This window comes from Chrysochloris asiatica, unplaced genomic scaffold (assembly GCF_000296735.1).
Source record: "Chrysochloris asiatica unplaced genomic scaffold, ChrAsi1.0 scaffold00061, whole genome shotgun sequence".
In the NCBI taxonomy this organism is placed as follows: Eukaryota; Metazoa; Chordata; class Mammalia; order Afrosoricida; family Chrysochloridae; genus Chrysochloris; species Chrysochloris asiatica.
Window position 1 is genome coordinate 12,246,444 of NW_006408579.1, and position 17,358 is coordinate 12,263,801.

The 17,358-nt window shown below is 37.4% G+C and overlaps 1 protein-coding gene across 1 annotated transcript in view; it reads right to left on the bottom strand.

Moving 5' to 3' along the window:
- The window catches only part of GRAMD1C (GRAM domain containing 1C), a 157,744-nt gene that overhangs the window by 11,402 nt on the left and 128,984 nt on the right, over nucleotides 1-17,358 (bottom strand). The window contains exons 8-12 of the mRNA XM_006864173.1: nucleotides 13,795-13,913; nucleotides 7,042-7,184; nucleotides 5,515-5,618; nucleotides 2,856-3,032; nucleotides 767-824 (exon numbers count right to left, since the gene is read on the bottom strand). Of these exons, the coding sequence (XP_006864235.1) occupies nucleotides 767-824; nucleotides 2,856-3,032; nucleotides 5,515-5,618; nucleotides 7,042-7,184; nucleotides 13,795-13,913 (601 nt within the window). The remainder of the gene's footprint in view (nucleotides 1-766; nucleotides 825-2,855; nucleotides 3,033-5,514; nucleotides 5,619-7,041; nucleotides 7,185-13,794; nucleotides 13,914-17,358) is intronic.

Genomic DNA, 17,358 nt, shown 5'->3' on the forward strand with positions numbered 1-17,358 from the left:
TATTGATTCCTAATCCCTACTCAAGACCTACTAAATCAATTATCTGGGAATAGGGCCAGGGAATAAGCATTTTAACAAATTCCTCAAGTGAGTATCATAGTAAAGGTTAAGAACCCATTGTAATCAAGTATGTAGAATAAAATAGTATTATTGGGACTTCACTGGTATATATATATATATATATATATATATATATATATATGAGCTCTGGTAGCATAGTGGTTACAAGTCGGGCTGCCAACTGCAAGGTCAGCAGTTCGAAACTACCAGCTGTTCCGCAGGAGAAAGATGAAACATTCTGCTCCTGTAAAGATTTACAGCCCCGGAAACCCTGTACAGGGTCACTATAAGTCGGAACCAACTCCATGGTACCTAACAACAACAACATATATATATATTCCCTTTATACTGGACGAAATTCCCACAAAAACCTATGGTAGAAATCAGATTATTTTAAAAAATAAAGTCATTTAGCGGATATGTACTTTACATTCCTACAAATGTAATGATTCTCAAGATATGAGGGGGCTTCAAAAAGTTCGTGGAAAAATCCCATTACCCTTTTTATTTTTCCACGATCTTTTTAAAGCCCCTCGTAATTCATATATCAAAAACTCTCAGATTAATTTGTGGCATATGTTTTACAGGAAAAAAAATGGCCAAATATTGGCAATTTCTTCACAATAATAAACAATTCTACTCAAATCCTTGTGTACTTAACAGATAAGTACACAAACAAAATTTAACATTTGAAACAAATACTTACAAAATACTCATCACCACAACAAGTGGGGTGTAATAGCTTTCCATTTCTTTTTTCTTTTCTACAGGTAAACAAAAGGGGGGCTGCATTAGTTTTTCAGAATCAGGATTGTGATTACAAAAGCTAATTTAATATTCATTGGAAAAGAAGTTTCAAAAATAATTACTTGTAAGGAAAAGGGCTTTAAGGTGAATTCCCTGTACCCCTTTTCTGATTTCTGATATCTTTAGTCTCAGAAAAGCTGAAAAAGTAAAGCCTACATTAAACTTTCAAATTTGACCTATATTACAAATTAATTTAAAATAAGCAGTTCAATACATCATTTACAATCTCTAGCTAAGTACTATCTTTGCAAATAATATTTGAGTTAGGTTTATGTAGAATGTGTCCCTCTTTTAAAAAAAATACATTACCCTCATCTATTCCCTGATGCCCAAACTTTTAAATTACAAAATTAAAGAGCCATTAGTCATGAATTATGGATAAACATATTTACACCAACATATAAACCTTAGAAGAGGATTTAACAATGAGAATAACAGTAGAGACAAGACATCTTCAAAACTGAGAGTGGGGGAAACCAAACTCAAATTCCATGTTTGCAATTTTGCTGGACTGGCCCTGACAGTGCAAAGGATTGAAAGCACATACTCACTGTGGTCAACTTCAAGGCAGAAATGACTGAGGCAGTCCAGGAGTCCGGGAGCGTGGGGAGAGTGGTGGGGGCTGGTGAACTAGGAAACAACACTCAGTCTACTACTAAGCTACTACTAAGCTGCAACCAACTGTTGCAATGAAAGGATTTGGGCTCGGGGCTATCAGATCTGATTCTTCAATATAAAAGTGTCCAATTTTTAAAAGGCCGCTTGGGCCAAAAAAAAAAATACTTCTATGGCTATATGGGAGTCCTGGTGTGGCGCTGTGGGTTAATGCACCAGACTGCAAAGACGTTTGAACTGCGAAGTCAGCAGTTCAAGCTCACCAGTTGCTCCTTGGAAACCCTATACAGAGTTACTACAGATCGGAACCGATTTGACAGTACTTAGCAACATAGCTATATGCCTAACATTTTGAACAGCTGCTTTAAATTTATGAATTAGTTATCTTTAAGGAGTTTGTTGTTAAATGCTATCTAGTTGGTTCTGACTCATAGCAACCCTGTATAGGGCTTCTAAGGAGCAGCTGGTAGTTTGAACCACCAACCAGAAGGTTAGCAGTTCAGTGCCTATCCTACAGTACCACACCAGTACCCCATAAGAACTTAAAGTTTGATAAACATCAAAAATGGAGGAGACAATGGACCCCCAAATCAGAAAAATGGGGCATCAGCATAAAATGCCTTCAGAATCGCTGTGCATCCTTTGAGAAAATTTATCAGAACTACGCCTTTGGAATCCCAAAACACTGTCATCATTAACCTTCTAAGCTGACATCTTTGGCCAGCAGATTCCTTCATAAGGCACTATTTTGATTGGACTTTTTTTGGAAAGCACCCTAAAAAGACTAAGATAAGTGTATTACTGAGAGAAGTTGTCTGCAGACATCCATTGATTACAAAGACATGCTTAAAAACACTGTGGAATAAATCTAAGCATGTATTAACTACTATAAACTTAGTAACAATTATTTTAATTTAGCCACCCACATATTTAACATACTTAACCTATCTATGTATATGCTTTGTTTTTACTAAATTTTTATGCTTAGCAAGCCTGGTTCTACCCTAAAAAGAGACAATTGTCAGCTGTTTTCTTTTGTTTCTATATTGATTCATTTTATTAACTTTTGCTTTTTAAAACATATATTTAAAAGTATATTGGATTTAATACAGACTATGGTGTGAGATAGAATTCTTCAATATTGGCTTCAGTGTGTGGTGTGTAAATTTGAATAACAGTTGTATTAACCTATCTTCCTTGTAGGCACATAGATATTGTATGACAACACTGTATATCAATATATTCTTTTTGGAAAAAAAAAAGGAGGAGAGAAAGGGAGATCCCCTAATTATCCTTGTTTATATACAAGCCTTGTTTATATACAAGAGGCACAATCTGCTTCATAAAACAAAGCATTTGTTATCTCTGTTTACCTGTAATATCTCCTTTGACATCTAAATCCACTTCTCCAGAAGGGCGATGAGAAGAAACTTTAGGAACTATTTCTGCTGTTCGGTTGAATGTTCTCCTTCTCCTTCGTAGGCTGCTAAGTTTTCCAGGGTCTTCAATTGACTGGCTTACAGCAGATTCTTCCATTAACAAATCTGACTCTAACAAGAAAATATAAAAAGAATCTTTATTGAGACAGGGAGAAGCCTCAACTATAAGACACAAGAGCTTTTTTGGTTGTTAATGTCTTATTTCCTTTTTGTTTTTCTTTAACCATTGGCCATTTTCTTTATTCCTTAGGTTCTTATGGCCTAAATTCAAATCTTACTCTTAATGAAAAGCTCTAGAGAGTACAATGACCCAATAATGAGGTTTCATTATTCTAGGGAGACTGAACTGTATTAATAAATGATGGCGTCATTAAATTTGTCATGTGCTATATTAAATATTAATGTAACTATTTCAGTTACGGAAACAACAGACTGCCCACTTACACTGGATCATTAGAAGACTTCCCAAGATAGGTTATGGTACTTGCCTGTCAACCTCAAAGGATGGAGTAAAATATAATTTCGAATGAGTGTTTATAAGAATGGAAGCACTAGTAAAGAAAATCTGCAAACAACCCAAAAACCTAGGAGTCTTGTCATCTGTGTCAACCTTTTCCTCCTCCAGACTTTTTTTATTAAAAACTCAGTATTCAGTCACCAAACTAATTATTTTTAAACTTATATTTCATATATTTTATTTAATCAAGTAACATGTTTTTTAAATCACAAATAATGTTATACACCACTCCAGTCTTTGTTTTTCTAGCTCCTATTAGCTTTTAAGTTGTCATTGTAAAGTGATTTCTTTTCATGCAATTATGCAAGGGAAAAGTTGCTTAATACATTTAAAAAAGAGAAAAAAAGGGGTAGGGAGGCTTAAATGAACCAGACCTATTTCACACAGAAAAATGCACACAGACCACTGAGCTTATACCAACTCCCTATTTTCTATATGCTTTTAAATTCTCCATTTAGTATATATCATATGTTATTCCTTTGCAAAGTTGTACAAACATTCATTTTTATATACAATTACACTGTTGTTGTGAAGTGCCGTCAAGTCGATTCTGACCAATAGCGACCCTGCATAGGGTTTCCGAGGAGCAGCTGGTGAGCCCGAACCACCAAACTCATTTTTGAGTTTTATTTTCTCTACTACTGATTAGGAGTTTAATAACAAAATAGCCAAAGGAAGAAGTGTAGTGGTTATGAGTCGGGCTGCCAAGCTCAAGGTCAACAGTTTGAAACCACCAGCGGTTCCATGGGAGAAAGATGAGGCGTTCTGCTCCCATAAAGATTTACAGCCTCGGAAACCCTGTGCAGGATCACTATGAGTCAGAACCGATTCCACAGTAATTAACAACAACAAATAAGATCTTAGACACCTGTATTAACAGCACTGGATTGCAAACCACAAGGTCGACCATTCAAACCCACTAGCTGCTCCTCAGACACCCTAGACATGATCGCTATGAGCTGGAACCAACTTGATAGCACTTAATAACAACAGCAACAACAATAAGGCCTTAAATTCCCCTGAGTTGATTGACCACAACTTTTATTTAAAATTAATTATGTTTATGTATATATGTAAGGAGCTCTGGTAGCTTAGTGGTTACTAATTGGACTGTTAACCTCAGGGTCAGCAGTTTGAAATTACCAGATGTTCCGCGGGAGAAAGATGAGGCTTTCTGCTCCCGTAAAGATTTACAGCCTTGGAAAGTCTGTACAGGGTCACTATGAATCAGAACCAACTCCACGGTACATAACCACCATGTATGTACATATATGAAGTCCTGGTATGGAACTGCAGAATAATACACTGGACCACAAGGTCAGTTTGAACCACAAGGTTAGTGGTTCAAATCCACCCACCACTCCTTGGAAACCCTACACAGGGTTGCTGTGAGTCAGAACTGACTCAATGGCATTTAACAATAACAATATGTACACATGTATTTTTAAATTATGGATATTTTAAGGAATATCCAACAGAACAAAATCACTTTTCCCCATCAGCCTCCAGTTCCTGCCTCCATCAAGTCCATACATGCACATAATGCATTGCTAATGAGGCTGAATCTAATAGGGAAAGTGTGGGCCTAAGTGCTCTCCAAAGTTTACGCAGCTTAGTGAGTACATACATGTGTATATCAGGTTATGTATGCAGTCCCTCCCTATAGGCAGTTGCCTTGGCTCCTTGCAGAAGGAATTAAATGTCACAACGTCTAGCTCTGTGATCCTGGGCAAGTGCCTTAATTTTCCTATATCTCAATTTCCTCTTATTAAAATGGGGAAAAATAATACTTCAGAGGGTTGTTATGAATATTAAATGAGTTAGTATGTATAATGCACATGAAATAATGTCTAGTATAAAATAAGCACTATACAATATTTGTTAAATAAACTGTAAAGTTTTGAAGTTCCATAAGTAGTCGAACAAATGGATGGAGTAGCTGGAACTATTTCAGTGGGAGTTGTTCCAACATCATCTACCAGTTTTTGCTTTAAATCTAAATGAATAATCAGTTTTGATAATAAATGCTGTCTTTACCAAAGTAGAGAAATAAAAAAAATTTTTAAATGTACAAACCAAGCTGTTTAAAATAATTTTCCAGTGAACTCCAGGAGTTCTTCTCAATTAAAGATCTGATGAGGCCCCATGGCTGCTTTCTGTATTTCACGTCTGTGGAAACCCTTAACAGGATAAAGAAAAAAAGATAATGCATGCATTAAGAATATATACTCAAAGGCCAGACTTTAGTTACATTAACATTGCAATGAAGTGTAAGATTTTATTCTGGGGGAAAACCACAAAAAAAGATTCAAAACCATTGAGATTCTAAAGGAAAATTCATTTATTGATTCTTTCTTCAAAAATTATTTAGTGCTCTAATCATTTCATCATTTTTTCCTTCTAAATACTCACATTTCTTTCTTCCCTTTCTCTAGCCTTGATTTTTATTTTTTACCTAAATAGCAAGAAAGGTTCAAAATAAATTCTAAACTTTCTGAATACTTTTTTATGAAAAATCTCTAGTGATCCTAAATTAGTTGAAAGTAACTACGTAAGTTGGAGTAGGTCAAGCACAGGACAACCCATCACTGTCACCATTTCTCATGGCAACAAAGTCAGTTGCTGGTCACTATGCTGCTGTTAGCTACCATTGATTCATCATCCCACGGTGACCCTAGGCACAACAGAATGAAATGCTGCCCAGTCTTGAGCCATCCCCCTGATCAGTGTGGACTGGACTGTTATGATCTACAAGGTTTTCACAGCCTGATATTTGAAAGATTCTAGAAACTTCTTCCTAGTTTGTCTTAGTCTGAAAGTACCCTGAAGCCTATTTACCATCATAGCAACACTAACAGACAGCTGGTGGCTGCACATGGGTGTGGTGGTGGTGGTTGTTGTTAGGTGCCGTCGAGTCAGTTCTGACCCTGTATAGGGTTTCTGAGGAGCAGCTGGTGAGCTTGAACCACCAAACTTGCAGTTCAAACGCCTTTGCAGTCCGGCACATTAACCCACAGTGCCACACCAGGACTCTTGGGTGTGGTGGTGGTGGTTATGTGCCATGCAGTTGATTCGAACTAAAGTGATCCTGAATAGGGTTCCTGAGGCTGTAAATCTTTATGGGAGCAGAAAGCCTCATCTTTCTCCTGCAGAACAGCTGGTAGTTTCAAACTGCTGACCTTGAGGTTAGCAGTCCAACTTATAACCACTATTAAACTGGGTTCTCCCACATAAAGGGTAAGAATTCTGCCACTGAAGCCTAGGAACTCCCAGCCCTCTTGCCATTAAACCGAGTCATGGAGCTAGTTCTGGTCAATGGATGATTAAGATGATGAACTATTGTTCATATTCAATTCTTAGCTCTTTCTTTCTACAGCAAATGAAAGACACTTGTTTTGGATTATGCAGCACCAAAACATCAACACCTTCATTGGATGTGGGCCTTGAGTGAGGAGCCCCACCCCCCTCTGCTCACCACTGTTATCATTTGAGCAAAAAATAAAGCTGTCTTGTATACAGCAACTATAAAACCTCAAGAATAACATGTCACAGGAGCATAAGCAAACCTATCTTGAAAAAACACACTCATTTATGGTAACTTACCTTAGCCTGCATTTCTGTTTTGAAGATCGGAAGATACAGTATCTGTTCAAGGTATAGAAATAATCATGGTAGGGGACATCATGTGTCAGAACTTCTGAATCTACCAAATAAAACTGTGCTTCCCGACTTTCTTTATACAGCGTCTGCCAAAAGAAGATAATCTTTGCATGTATATGTTTAATATCTCAAATTTCTTGACAATTTAGAAATATATAATTGGATCCCTATTCAGAAATTACAAAAGACATAAGAAGAGTATATGTAAAGTAGAAGAGCCTTTTTGTTGGACTATGCTTATCTGTATACCTGCATAAGAAGTATTTGCCACCTCTGCCATTAATTTCACTGTACACTTATTTTTTGGGGCGTGAGGAATAAGAAATGGTATATCTTGTGTGTATAATTAGTTTATAAATAGTTTTAAATGCTTCTGTTAGAAGAACAAGTAACATTTGAACAGGAAAAGTGCCCCACTCCAAAGTTCATCAAAGCTTAAACTAACCACCCTTCCCAAAAACACTAAGGAGGAGGAGGAAACAATCAAACAAAATACAACTTTTTCTAACCAGGATTTAAAATGGCTGTTGGCCAGATCTTTCTAATTTTAAGTACACTTTTCCTAGCTATCCTCTCAAATAACAGTAATAAGGAAATATTTCCACAGTTATCCAAGAATCCCCAATACCAAACTATTGACTTCTTCTCAAATGTTTGAAAATCTTTTTAAATTTTTAAAAAGCTAAGGAAACAAAACCTTTTAAATACTGATGGACAAAAACTACAGGTGGCACAACTAGTTCAGATATGAATAGGTATTTTACATCTATCTGCAGAACTGGTACAATATACATTTCTGCACAACTTGGTCAAACACACATACACCACTGAAGTACGTTCAGTGATTTGTTGGTCACAGAATAAACCCACTGTGATTGAGATGATTTCAACTCATAGCACAGAGTAGAACTGCTCTATAGGTTTTCTGAGACTGTACATCTTCATAGGAGTTCAGTGCTTAGTCTACAATGCCACACCAAAACTCCTACAAAATAATAGAAGCCTATATAACAGTAGGAAAACCATCATGTTGAACTATGCTTATTCACAACAGCCATTTAGTTATTTGGTTCTAACCCTTGATTGTTGTTGTTAGGTGCCATTGAGTTGGACTCATAGCAACCCTATTACAACAGAATGAAACACTGCCGGGTCCTGGGCCCACCTCACAATCGTTGCCAAGCTGGAGCCCACCTCACAATCGTTGCCATGCTGGAGCCCATTGATGCTGCCACTTTGCCAATCCATCTCACTGGGGGTCTTCCTCTTTTTCTCTAATCCTTCCACCTTAACAAACATGATATTGTTCTCCAGTAACTGGTCCTTCCTGACAATATGTCCAAAGTATGAGACGAAGTTTGGCCATCCTGGTGTCCAAGGAGCACTCTGGCTGCACTTCTTCCAACACCCATCTATCTGTTAGTTCTTTTGGCAGCCCATGGCACTTTGAATAGTCTCTTCCAACACCATAACTCAAAAGCATCAATTCTTCCATGGTCTTCCTTATTTACTGTCCAGCTTTTGCATGCATATGAAGTTATTGAAAATACCACGGATTGGGTCAGGTGCACCTTAGTCCTCAAGCTGACATTTTTGCTCCTCAACACTTTAAAAAAGGTTTTGTGCAGCAGATTTGCCTAATGCAATACATTGTTTGATTTCTTGACTGCTGCTTCCATGAGTGTTGATAGTTGATCCAAGAAGAATGAAGTCCTTGACAACTTCAATCTTTTCTCCATTGATAAGAATGTTGTTTATTGGTCCAGTGGTGAGGATTTTTGTTTTCTTTACATTGAGGTGCAACCCATAATGAAGGTTGTAGTCTTTGATTTTCATCAGTAAATATTTTAAGTCCTCTTTACATTTTCAGCAAGCAAGGTTGTTATCACCTGCATTATCATAGGTTGTTAATGAGTCTTCCTCCAATCCTGATGCCATGTTTTTCTTCATATTATCCAGCTTCCCAGATTATTATCTCCACATATAGACTGAATAAGTATGGTGAAAGAATACAACCCTGGTGCACACCTTTCCTAATTTTAAACCATCTGGTGATCCCTTGTTCTGTTTGAACAACTGCTTCTTGGTCTATGTACAGGTTCCTCATGAGCACAATTAAGTGTTCCATACTCATTTTCCTCAATGTTGCTTGTCATGATCCACACAATCAAAAATCTTTGAACAGTCAATAAAGCACAAGTAAACGTCTTTCTGGTTTTCTCTGCTTTCAGCCAAGATCCATCTAACGTCAGCAATGATATTCCTCATTCCACGTCCTCTTCTAAACCTGGCTTGAACCTCTGGAAGTTCTCTATCAGTGTATATTTGAAGTCATTTTTGAATTATCCTTAGCAAAATTTTACTTACATGAGATATGAATGGTATTGCCTGATGATTTCCACATTCTGTTGAGTCACATCTCTTTGGCTGGGCACAAATACGGATCTCTTCCAGTCAGTTGGTGAGGCCTTCCAAATTTCTTGGCATAGATGAGTGAGTGCCTCCAGTGCTATATCAGCTTGTTGAAAGATTTCAATTTGTATCCCATCCATTACTGGAGCCTTGTTCTTTACCAATGTCTTCAGTGTACCTTGGACTTCTTCCTTCAGTATCACTGGCACTTAATCATATGCTACCTCTTGAAATGGTTTAACATCATTAATTATGTTCTTCCCTTTTGGTTTTCTAACTCCTGGTCTTTGCACATTTCGTTCTAATAGTTGACTTTGTCATCTCAAGCTACTCTTTGAAATTTTCTCTTCAGCTCTTTTATTTCCTCATTTCTTCCATTTGCTTCAGCATATCTAAACTGGAGAGCAAGTTTCAGAGTCTCTTCTGACATCCATTTTCTTTCTCTTCCTTCTTTCATTTCTTAATAACCTTTTGCTTTCTTCCAGTGTGATGTGCTTGATGTCATCCAACAACTCTTCAAGTCTTTGGTCATTAGTGTGTAATTCATCATCTCTGTTCTTGAGATGGTCTCTAAATTCAAGTGGGATATATTCATATTTTGGTCCTTGTGGTCTTGTGCTAATTTTCTCCAGTTTCAGTCTGAACTTGCATATGAGCAATTGATGGTCTGTTCCACAGTCTGCCCTGGCCTGATTTTGGCTGATGATATGGAGATTTTCCACCGTCTCTTTCTACAGATAAAGTGAATCTGATTTCTGTGTATTTTATCTGGTAAGATCCATGTGTATAGTCATCTTTCATGTTGTTTAAAGAAATCGCTGGTCTTGAAAAATTCTATCACACCATCTCCAGCATCGTTTCTATCACTAAGGCCGTACGTATTTTCCAACTATTGACCCTTACTCTTTGTTTCCAACCTTTGCATTTCAATTGCCAGTAATTATCAATACATTACATGTTTTATCAATTTATTATATGTTTGATCAATTTCAGACTGAAGACGTTGGTAAAATTCTTCAATTTCATAAACTGTTTAGTTACTTTGAAATACAGTTTGTGTTGTTGTTGTTGTTTTGTGCCATGGAGTCAGTTCCAACTCATAGCGACCCTGTACACGGTTTCCAGGCTACAGATCTTTATGAGAGCAGAAAGCCTCATCTTTCTGCCGCAGAAAAGCTGATAGTTTTGAACTGCTGACTCTGAGGTTAGCAACCCAGTTCGTAACCACTACGCTACCAGAGCTCCTTACAGTTTATGTAGAAAACGAAAATATCCTGCCTCTGTCTTACGATTTTCCACTTTTCTGAATAAGGAGTGGGTTCCTCAGCACTTCCAAAAATGATCAACAAGTTGTTTTTGTTTTTAGAAAACTTTATTAACCCAGGAATTTTTCACATTTGATATGTTTTAACCCAGTGCAGTCATTATTTCTTCATATGTTCAAAGTCTCCCATCTGGCTAGTGGAATCCCTCTCATTGTTGGCTCTTACATCTTTGGACAAGACTCTAAGCTTTTTTGGTAGCTTTTTCTGGTGTGCCAAGTTATCCATATTTATCTGATACATTTCCTGTCCCCAATAAGAAATTAGCCACTAAGGCACTCTGGTCCCTTTTGTGGGAAAATATAGACTAAGGCTTGGATATGACAGTATTCACTGCTACACTGCTACATCCTAAGTCTTTCCATAAGAACTTATGATGTATTATTTTTAAGAGAAAAATACATTATAAATTCATACTGATGTATCCAATTAAAATGTAAATTTACAAGGTGTTTCAAGTCTTGGCTGTTTCACTTTTCTCTTACTCTGAACATATTGGCTTTTAATGGCATTAATGTAATTGTTTGCTTAATCTTTTCTCTCTATATATGGTATAGTTTACAGTTTCTTTGCTAGTTATTCCCTCCTCCCCTCCATTTTTAAAATATATCCCACTAAAGATGGATAGTCAAATTTATCTTGTTAAGTCAATTAAAACATCCTCTTAAATGTGGTCCAGCCAATAATTTGATATCCAGTTAGGTTTATTTGTTCCACTTTTTTTCATTTTTAGGGACTAATCCTTTTTAATATCTGCTTTAATTTTCTTTTGTTTCATAATTATGCAAAACATTTCCATGGTTTCAAAGTTATAAAACAAGGTACATTCATAGGGATCTAGCTGTCAGCTTTATCCCTTTCAGCCCCTATTGTTGGTCGAGTCAGTTCTGACTCATAGCAGCCTTGTATAGCATTTCTGAGGTTTTAAACCTTCGTGGGAGCAGAAAGTCTCATCTTTCTCCCAGGGAACAGCTGGAGGGCTCAAGCCTCTAACTTTGTGGTTTGCAGTCCAGTGCTAATTGTATAGAGCCACCACATGCCCTCAAGCTCTTCTAGTAGCCATTTTTATTATCTTGGTTTTCCCTCCATTCTGTATGCCTGTCCCTATAGATAGTCTCTTCTTAAATGCAGATAGCATACTAACCATACTTCCACGCTGGTTTTTTGTTGTTGCTTTGTTTATACATTTACATGCTTTGTTTTTACATTTAACAATATATCCTAGAGATCACTCCACAGCAATTTATAGAAATTACCTCATTCCTTTTGATGGTTACCTAGCATTCCAATATATGAATATACCATAATCATTTCAATTAGTTCTCTATTGATGGACAGTTGGGTTGTTTCTAGATTTTTGTACTTCAAATAGTGTTGTATGAACAGATTGCACATATGTCATTTTATGTCTTACTAAGCATTCTTGTACAGGGTTGTATTCTTTCACCATACTTATTCAACCTGTATGCTGAGCAAATAATATGAGAAGCTGGGTTATATGAAGAAAAACGTGGCATCAGGATTGGAAGAAGACTGATTAACAACCTGCGATATGCAGATGATACAACCTTGCTTGCTGAAAGTGAAGAGGACTTACAATATTTAATGAAGAAGTTCAAAAAGCACCGTCTTTGGAATGGATTACATCTCAATGTAAAGAAAACAAAAATCTTCATCACTGGACCAATAAACAACATTCTTATCAATGGAGAAAAGATTGAAGTTGTCAAGGACTTCATTCTTCTTGGATCAACTATCAACACTCACGGAAGCAGCAGTCAAGAAATCAGATGGCATATTGCATTAGGCAAATCTGCTGCACAAAAGACCTTTTTAAAGTGTTGAAGAGCAAAGATGTCAGCTTGAGGACTAAGGTGTACCTGGACCCAAGCCATGGCATTTTCCATAACCTCATATGCATGCGAAAGCTGGACAGTGAATATGTAAGACCATAGAAGAATTGATGCTTTTGAGTTATGGTGTTGGAGGAGAATACTAAAAGTGCCATGAGCTGCCAAAAGAACCAAGAGATAGAAGGGTGTTGGAAGAAGTGCAGCCAGAGTGCCCCTTGGAGGCCAAGATGGCCAAACTTTGTCTCTCATACTTCAGACATATTGTCAGGAGGGACAAGTTGCTGGAGAAGCATATCATGTTTGGTAAGGTGGAGGGTCAGAGAAAAAGAGGAAGACCCCCAACAAGATGGATTGGCCAAGTGGCAGCATCGATGGACTCAAGCGTGGCAACAGCAGTGAGGTTGGCCCAGGATCAGGCACTGTTTCCTTCTGCTGTTCATAAGGTCACCATAAGTCGGTGCCAACTCAATGGCACCTAACAACAACAACAACAAGCATTCTTCGATCTGGATTCTAGAAGTGCTATTGTTGGATCAAAGAATAAATTCATATGTAAATTTCTGTCCTGGTATGGTGCTGCTGAATAAGTACTGGACTGCTAACCATAAGGTTGCTGGTTCAAACTCACCAAACACCCCTTGGAAACCATATACAGGGTTGCTATGAGTCAGAATCAACTCAATGGCACTTAACAACAGCATATCTATTTCCCAATAGAAAGTGTTGTCAACCACCTAGATGTTTGCCAGCCTGCTGGTGACAGAAGGCATCTTAAGAGTATGTGCTATCTTTCTTTCCTTTACCTTCACTACCCCTTTTTCTTTCTTATGTTCTTACTATGAATGAGGTTATGTACTGTAGTCCTTTAATAGGCTGGGTTCAGTCTGCCAGTCTGCCACACAGATTTTTGCCTTAAAATAGAGGCAACTGTTTAATCTGAACAAAAACAACCATAAAAACCTAGGCTCCCTGTCAAATAAAAAATACATGGAGTCATACTATTTCCGTCTGTTTAACAGCTATGCTTCTAACCAAGACGAATCATTATCTTCTATTTTCTGTCTTCCCACATGCAAAATTGCTTTCGAATATTGGCAGAGTAGACATACCTGCTTTTCAGTGGCAGTGGTGCATTTTCCAGTAAGTGGATTATTAAGGACTATGGTGTAGGTCATGGTCCTCAATTGATCACCTCCAGATTTTACATTCCAGGGAGTAGATACTATATCTAATCAGAAAAAACATAGATAATGAATTACTTGTAAAAATTTGAAGGAAATAACTATGGAATCAAAGAGGTAGCTTTAGAATTATTGGTGTGGTATTGTGGGTTAATGTGCTGGACTGCAAAGTCGGTTTTAACCACAAGGTAGGTAGTTCAAAGTTCACCAGCCGCTCCTTGGAAACCCTATACAGGGTCACTATGGGTCAGAACTAACTAAATAGCACTTAACAACAATAACAATATCCTTATAACTTGTATATTATAAGTTTAACATTAAAGAAAAGCGAGATGAAAGCACATTTTCTTATATGTGACACATTCCCCATCTTTTTTTCTTTTTTGAAAAGATAAAAATGAAAAATTGGCCCATCTGTGGGCTTCTTTTTACAATCCCAGTACCTATGAAAAGAAGTTAACGGTACCAGCCTTATCAGCACTTCAATATTCTCATCACTGAGTGAGGACAAATCTTGAAAGGCAGCTTACCTGTCATTATATAACAGTAAGATCTGGATCCTAACTTATAGAGAAATATGTCAAATTCACAATGTAATATTAACAGTTTGTCTGCTGACATCTTTAATCAAAGCAGGGAGATGAAATATAAGTTACTGCATAACCTTTTCTTTGTTAAGAAGAGTACAGGGTCATCCCTCTGTTTTGAACTGATACAAGTTACTGTTCAAAATTCTCTTTTCTTTGCTTTGAAACAAAACACATAAATAAAAACAGACTTTGAACAGAAATACAGCTTTGGAATACAGTACTACCCAGTGAAGGGCGTTGCATATAAGGCAAATAATAGAAAAGTACAGGGAAGAATATCATGACCCCTCTTCAAAGACCTACTACTGTGTTAGCACAAATGGAGTGAGGCAATTACTCAGTATGTTTGGCTGCTACTCAAACAGTCTTAAGCAGAGAAATCCCTAGCTCATCCATGATCTACCACCAAAAGAATGAAGCAAAACGTTATGATAGACCCAATTTATTTTATGCAGCAAGATAGGCCCAGAGATTTAGTGGGGGATCCCGAAGCTATTTTCTGAGTATCTTGTAAATCTTACAACTAAATTTAAAAAGTAACATCACAAAGGATACACAAACCAAGCCAGAGTGGCTAGAGGAACAGAAAATGCTTCTTGAAAGAAAGACCAGTAGGTAAAGAGCGGGTGGGGAAAAACCAGATTGTTTGGCTATTACAAGAACAAGCAAGCTGTTTGCCTGGGAGCCATCAAGTTACTTCAGGATAAACCCCCTTCCAAGACTGAAACTCAAAGGGAACACATGAGCAGGCTTATAAGCTCTGTGGTGACTGCACTGATCTACCTATGAATGGAAGTGGGGGAAAGACAGTAAAGAAGACATGGGTTGAGCTTGACCATGTTCCATAGACTCCTGTCGACCTGGAGATGAGAGAGAGAAAAGGAAGGGCTGGTCGGTCCGAAGTTTGTAAAGACTTGGGAACCCCTGAGCCCATGGACACTGACCTAACCACGGAAGGCTAAAGCTGAGAGTAAACTCCAGCTGATATGAAGTGGGGGAGGCACACAAGAATGCCTGTACCCATTTGATCTAGCCTGGGTGCTTGATGACCAAAGCTCAACTACAGGAAGATAAACAAATTCGATACAGGGAGCAAGTGTAAATTGCTACAATTTGATGAATCTGACCTTATCTTAAAGATGTAGTAGCACAAAATACCAACCAAGAGGGACGGAGTCTTCAAATCAAGGATCAAGCATATCCCCTCAGTACACTGGGTTAATAGGGACATGCAACTCAGACACTGGCTACCTAAAATGGAGTGGGGGCTATAAGTGGTTGTTTTACACATTTTCTTGAGGGAATTTAGTTTCAGAGTGAGTAGGGAAAGGTAGAATCCCCATTGAATAGTTACCATCTTGTCTAGATGGAGCAGGTGAAAGGAGATGGGGATAGTATTCTTTTGATTTAATAGTGAAAGGAAGCTCTGGTAGCGTAGTGGTTACGAATCGGGCTGCGAACCTTAAGGTCAGCGGTTCGAAACTACCAGCTGCTCCACGGGAGAAAGATGAGGCTTTCTACTCCCGTAAAGATTTACACCCTCGGAAACCCTGTACAGGATCGCTATGGGTCGGAACCGACTCGATGACACTTAACAACAACAACAACAACAACTGTTATCATGACTAATTGCTATTGTCACAATTGCAAAGGTAGAAGATGTGTAATAAAAATGGAGGAGTAGTTCATCTTACATTTCAGAACAGAGGACCCTAGGACCAGCAAGAGGGAAGAGCATGAGTGGAACGTGGGATCTTAACCAGAGAAGCAGCAACACCAGAGACAGAGGCAGAGGTGATGGCATGGAAAGATATGAGCATCTGAGGACTCTAGACTCATGGAAAGATAAATACTGTGTGCTGAGAGGTAGAGGGCTGGTTTGCAAAATGTGTCCTTTGGTTGTTTAAACGATTGTGCACTCTTTCTTGTGTGTTTCATTACAACAAAATAAGATGTGATTGGTTGAGTGCAAAATGATGTTCTGCCAATGTAGACTATCACTCAATTCACAGTAAAAGCTTTAAAAAAAAAAAATCACAAACCAAAGAACTTATTATCCAGGATTTACAATAATAATGATTGATTTAGGTATACAATAATGATTGCCATTTTTGTTAGTTTTATCCCAGGCTTCTTATATAAGGCACACAATTAACTCTAAAATACTTTTCAGAAGATCACTTTAGTCATCTGTCAGCCTGTCTCAGGAAAATGGTATAAAGAATCCACTGTTAATCAGAAGCAGGGAATTTAAAGATATTACTGAGTTGTGCTATTAGGACTACACACTATTCAATAACACAATCAATGATTAACAAAGACAAATGAAAGGTATCGGCATTCACAAATAAGTCATACGTGTATTTACCAGCAAGGCCACTGAGCATACTACTCCACATGATTGAGTTAACAGTGCCTTGGAATAGTCAATCCTCCAAGCCTGCAGTTAAGCTCATTGTAAAATAAAAAACCTAGAATGGAATTGTAAGAAAAAGGGCAACAGCAAACAAAAAGACACATGAACATTTCTTTATATATTGAACTGAAGTAATAACAGTGGGGATTACAGGACAAACACTTTAAGAATCTTTGATAGGACAGTTCTAAAACTGGTGAATCTAGGTGCAGGTAGATGAGTTTCACTAAAGTATTCATGAAACTTTTCTGAGGGTTTAGATTTTATCAAAGTTGAAAAGTTGGGTAACAGAGACTTAAACCTGAACTTTTCATTATAAAAATAATTTAGAATCATAGAACTGAAATAAAGATGTAAAAGAATAGCCATTTAAAAATTCCCTGATTTAAATACATAGATCCAGCAATCACCATTTTAATACTGGCAGTGGATCCAATTCACAAATAATCATTTAATTATATAATTTTTTTCTTTAATATCTTTTTA